This window comes from Ruditapes philippinarum, unplaced genomic scaffold (assembly GCF_026571515.1).
Source record: "Ruditapes philippinarum isolate M1 unplaced genomic scaffold, ASM2657151v2 ctg1062_1_1_1_1, whole genome shotgun sequence".
NCBI lineage: Eukaryota > Metazoa > Mollusca > Bivalvia > Venerida > Veneridae > Ruditapes > Ruditapes philippinarum.
Window position 1 is genome coordinate 70504 of NW_026853413.1, and position 5965 is coordinate 76468.

A 5965-nucleotide genomic window follows, 5' to 3' on the forward strand; every position below is an offset into this window, starting at 1 on the left:
GGGCACGTGAGGTCTGCCTCCACCAATAAAGCTGGAACGTCGCCATATGACCTATACTGTGTCGGTGTGACGTAAAACCTAATCAATCAAACTCTTATTACATCTTTTAGTATGCTTACGACCTCTGACTACAGAGTTATGTATCAGTCAGTGGTAAAGAGCGCTCGTATATTATTAACAGGAGTTAGAACCCCTTCCAGGGCGAGATTTGTCTCTTTTAAAGTCCGAAGGAAAGTGACTAGGTCATTGATTTTAAACTGTTTGGAAAATGATTCATGAGCAAATGGTGAAGGTGTCTGATAACAAGAAACTATTGAGTATCTAATCTTAAACTTTTTTTAAAATAATCTTGATCTTTATTTTTGTAAATGTATTTAGCCATATTTTGCCGGCTTCAAGTGATTTAATATCACACGAAGTTGATATTTTTGTTATTTATCTATTTTGATTTTGGTGAGGGAGGGGGTTGACGTCGCACCAACACAGTATGGTTCATATGGCGCCTTTCTGGCTTTACTGGTGGATTACCTTGCATTTCAGGCAAGGCGGGCACCATAGTAGAGCCACCGACGTTCCCAAAGCTGGCTGGATAGCTCCCTCATATAAAAGAATCCAAAGTCCCGGGCAGGATTCAAACATATAGCATTGTGGGGAAAGTGGCTTGAAGTCAATTACCTTAATCATTTGGCCAAAGACGACCAAAATTACTATTTCGGGACTTTAAAATTTTCTATAAAAAAAACTACATTTCAAATTTAATTTGCGGCTGTTGGATAGAATCAAACAACATCTTAAAACTTATAGCATTCTAATTTGGAGGAAAGTGAAAAAAAAACGAATGTGTGATATAATGCGTCTAACTCTCGAATACTGATTGCAATAAGCTTACTAAATGAAATGTTTGTCGCTAAAACTAGTATAACAGGGAAGAAAATCAGAGTCAGTATAACACTACACTATGCTGTTTAAATAACTACTTTATTCGTTGCTTTGATAAGACATATTTTATTAAATCACACGGCTCCAATTTGCTGCTTCTGGTAGAAGGGTATCATTTTAGGATCAGTCCTGAACATGTCCCAACAATGCCAACACTCACATGTCTGTGGTACTCGTATAGTTACCTGGAAAGGAATATAAATGGCTTTATATAATAAAATATCATTTAATGCAATAAATCAGATTGTTATCCAAAAGAATATAGTAAATGTGTATTAAATAGTATCCATCAAGTGTATAAATATTATTAAAAATATGATGTGAACAGATATGAATATAAGTCACAATAAATATTTTCAGTAAGACCATTCATTGTTTGTTATTTCCGTTATTTAAAATAGACTTAACATTATCTATATTTATTCTTATCTGTATCTTATTTTGTTGCGGCCTTAACTATCTGTACATAACGACGGCAAACATAAAAAACAGTTTGAAAGCTACAGTGCATATATGACAATTTCATTTTTGAAAACTTTATATTCAATAAATGCTTTGATATGATAAATGACACCAGCACAAATTAATTGTCATATTATATTTCCAATCATCAGAACTATCGCGTTAAAGAATGAATGTTACGGTATAATGTTGACTTGTCTATTTTGTTAAACTAATGTACATATATGAGTTTATATATTGCTTAGCCTATCTCTTTTACTTGTTGCTTTCCTTTGTTTGTTTGCTTTTTTTTGTTTGTTTTTTTTTTTTTTTTTTTTTTTGTTGTTGTTGTTGTTGTTGTTGTTGTTGTTGTTGTTGTTGTTGTTGTTGTTGTTGTTAATCTTACATACGCGCTTTAATTATCGAATTAAAATTCATATACTTAACATAATATTTCAAACAATGAAACTTTACCCATTTAAGACATAAATGTGGGGTTTTACTACAATTCACTTGTTCCACTTTTCCTCGAACAGTCCTGTAAGTCTTAATACAAAACACAAGGACTCTTTTTGGTATGAAATTATTCTCCAAACAAATAGAGTTGTTCACCTTACAGAAAGGTGATCGAAATCTCTGGTCGCAAAAGTGGCTTTAAAAGATACATAAAAGTAAAATATAAATAGACATATAGGTTTCAATATAAAGTATTCACATGTCTTTACTTAATATTGATACATAATTACCGTTTGAAATAAAATTTATCCTGGTATAAAGTATTGCAATCCTCGTATGAAATATTTCAATGTTTTAGTTTTTTACATGTATAAATGACACTTTTCCAAAAAAAAAAATATTTACATTATCAAACTTTAGTATATTCTTGACAAAAATATTAAACCAATCCCTAGAGTTTACCATCTTGTTTGGAAAATATTGACGATTGAAGATGTCAAAGATGAGGTTTACTTATTTCATTGTAATCTAATTTTAGAAAAAAAGAGAAACAAACAAATAAAAAACCATAGTTTTCATTAAAAACTAACAAACCAACGAAAAGCACAATATAATAAAAATTCAGGTTAATTTAAACATGTATCTGTCAGACATGATAACACAGAAAAAATGTGGGTTCAGAAAACCGGTACATATTTTTTATCTATCAATGGAGCATCGTTTTATTTTCACATAATAATTGTCCAGGTACAATTCTGAACATTTGTAAAAATAAGAGAGGTTTATCATCCAAATTTGAGAAAATACTGTACAGGTACAGATTAATTTACAAATATATCTTAATTCAAAATTTGTCAAGAAGAAAACCATTATTTAAGAAGCAGGAAAAAAACTAAAAAAGGATAAAAAATGACACCAGTAGATCTTGAATCAACGCGCCACGTAAACTCTGCATTTGGCATCTATTACCTTAATATTGAACAAATGGGACTGTAAGTCTTAACAGTGTTGTTTTTACTAAAATCGTTTCACTTACGATGTACAGTTTACAATTCTGACTTGTTGTAGACATGGTTGCACGATGTAGCACGTTTCTGTATATCTCAAGTTGGTCCTAAATCTCCATGTAAACTTTCCCAGCCAAAACACTTCATATGGGCATGATATCTGCCAATAATACCTCCTCATGTCTCTGTAACATTATTATATACATGAAGTTTAGTTAACAGTGTTTTCACTTTTATCATTAAAGTATTACATATGCTAGGTAATGTCATACTGTATGTATGGGTATTGCGTTATGTTCTGTTATTTAATTGTTATTTTTATTACCGCCTCCGATGTATTTGTCCGTCTTTTCGCTAGCAGCCTTAACGCTGGCCATACATGTACAATTTTCAATGACAAAGTGTCATAATTGGCCAACCATATGTCTCAAATAGAGCTTCATTTTAATGAAATAGGACATTTATTTATCAAGATATTGTGTTTTACATATACAAGTACCTACAATCATAGATGTATATAAATAATTGTATGATAATTTAGTCACGCCTGTAATGAATTATTGTTCTGAAGTATGGGGATTTCACAAAGCTACTCATATCGAAAGAGCGCATCTTAGTTTTTGCAAGAGATTATTAGGTGTTGAAATAAGTTTTCAAAATGCATTTGTTTATGGTGAAACCGGAAAAATCTCTTATATTACTCATAGATATTTACATATAATACGGTACTGGTTAAAGTTATGTCAAAGTGATGATGTTAAATATGCAAAGAAAATGTACACTGTTTTAAAAAGTGATCTTGAATCACATCCTAATCATATAAGTTGGGTATACTATGTACAAAGGCTATTATCTATATTAGGATTTTATGATGTTTGGTTAAACCAAGGAGTTGGTGATGTCAATATATTTTTGAATATTTTAAAGACACGATTGTACGATATAATTATACCAACAGGACAGGAATGCAAGTTTATAGGCAAGTTTATAGGAATCATTATTATTTTACAGAACAATTTCTTTTTTTGATTGTTAGAATTATTTAAATGTTTTAACTGTAGAAAAAAATAGAAAGTCAATGTCTAGATTGAGAGTGTCATCCCATAGGTTAGAAATTGAAACAGGCAGATACCTATAAGCACACCAATTGAACATAGAAAATTTAAATTTTGCAATGCATTAGAGGATGAATATCATTATTGAGTGTACACTTTACGCTGAGCTCAGGCGTCAGTACATAAATAGAAATTACTGGGTTCATCCAAATTATATTAAATTTGTAGGGGTTATCAATGCCAATGTAGTCGAAATAAAGATGTTAGCAGCTTTTATTTACTATGCATTTGAAAAAAGAATATTCCTCCAGTTTAAGAAAGACAAAGAGAAAGAAAGTATAACATGTCATGTATCATACATACGGTTTAATATTGAAGAGCTTTCTGCATATCCCACCTTTGCTGTTTTTCTTAAACTTTTTGGGGTAATTTCTTGCTTTCTTTACCATCTCAATACTAAAAGATACATTGATACAATAATACAATATGATTTGTAGCTTACCAGTTGTAGTTAATACTTAGAAGAAACAATAGTAAAACACAACCGGTTAACTACAGTGTTCCGACATATTAATTATAGCTGTATCTGTTTATATTGTTTTAAATATTTTACGAGTATAAAAAACAAAGAATTATTTACTTTTAGGATTTTACTTACAGTGAAGTCCACATTATTGGACACTAACCACTAACACACAATTTAGCCTACGTGAATAAAAATGGTATTGTATCACTGTTGAGATAAGTTTTACTTCTTATTTACATAGTAGTTATTTAGGCCGAATCTTACACAAAGAAATTGTCACTCACAGTTCTTGATAGATAAATTCTCCGTCAAAAGACAGAAAGTTAGAGGATTCTGTTGGTAATGGGTAACATTTATCTACACTGTCAGGATCATCGTATTTATTGCTCGCTGCTACATCAGACATTGCAGATATATTTGCTGATAATCCGAGAGTAATTATCACAAGCAGAAATGAAATGCCAGCCTGGATTGAAAAGCAAATAAACAACGAATAACTGAATTTTGTAGAAACAATAGGTAAAAATGCTGACAATAGAAGATCTCTAAAGAAATATAAAGCAAAACAATAATACCAGTAAGTGTGCTCGCAAAAATGTTTATCATAGACAATAAAAATTTCAACATTAAGATGTATTTTATTCTCTACAATAAAAGTATATCACGATATACCGGGGAAAATATAAGATATTGGCCTTCATATACGTCACTCGATATGCTATAATAATCATTGCTTACAACTACTACAAATTTTGAGTTTTTTTGGGTTTTTGTGAGGTTTTTTTGTTTTGTTTTTTTTTTTGTTTTTTTTTTTTGGGGGGGGGGGGTTGTTATTGTTTTTTCTTTGGGGGTATTGTTATTATTGTTTTGTTGTTCTGAAATAAATATTTTGAAACTTTTACTTTATGTGTAAAACAATAATTGTCCTTGTAGACAGGTGATCGGACATTTTTCACTTCACCCATCATTGTTATATTTTTCAAGTAAATGAATATCCACATGATTTGCAGTTGCATACGGTGGCATAGAGGTGACATTTGCACTTTTATTTTATCTCGTGGCCACGACTTATTATCTTGAGGCCTCAAGATATTATCTCGTGGCCACGACTTATTATCTCGTGGCCACGACTTATTATCTTGTGGCCTCAAGATATTATCTCGTAGCCACGAGTTATAAACTTGTGGCGACGACTTATTATCTTGTGGCCACGACATATTATCTTGAGGCCACGACTTATTATCTCGTGGCCTCAAGATATTATCTCGTGGCCACGACTTATTATCTCGTGGCCACGACTTATTATCTTGTGGCCTCAAGATATTATCTTGTGGCCACGAGTTATTATCTCGTGGCCACGACTTATCATATTGAGGCCACAACTTACTATATTGAGGCCACGACTTATTATCTCGTGGCCACGAGTTATTATCTTGTGGCCACAACTTATTTCAGCCAATGAAAATGGACGTTTCATCTTGAACAAAAGTTAATATCACTTATTTAATTGGCTGTAATAAGTCGTGGCCACAAGATGATAA

General features: G+C 31.6%; 1 protein-coding gene across 1 annotated transcript; it reads right to left on the reverse strand.

The window, feature by feature from the left end:
- Positions 1–959: 959 nt before the first annotated feature.
- LOC132736814 (uncharacterized) lies at positions 960–4830 on the reverse strand. Its single transcript, XM_060724027.1, has 5 exons — positions 4709–4830; positions 4262–4354; positions 2873–3028; positions 1855–2032; positions 960–1124 (listed from the first exon to the last, which is right to left on the reverse strand). The coding sequence occupies exons 1-5, from the start codon at positions 4828–4830 to the stop codon at positions 1014–1016; spliced, it is 660 nt and encodes a 219-aa protein (XP_060580010.1). The 3' UTR covers positions 960–1013.
- Positions 4831–5965: the final 1135 nt, after the last annotated feature.

Bases quoted from the DNA above. Each gene is read 5' to 3' on its own strand.
- LOC132736814 (XM_060724027.1), bottom strand. From the start codon at position 4,830: ATGTCTGATGTAGCAGCGAGCAATAAATACGATGATCCTGACAGTGTA. The intron at 3,029-4,261 runs GTATGTATGATA...ATAATGTTACAG, and splicing joins AAGCTCTTCAATATTAAACC to AGACATGAGGAGGTATTATT. The intron at 2,033-2,872 runs GTAAGTGAAACG...TATCTTTTAAAG, and splicing joins AGAATTGTAAACTGTACATC to CCACTTTTGCGACCAGAGAT.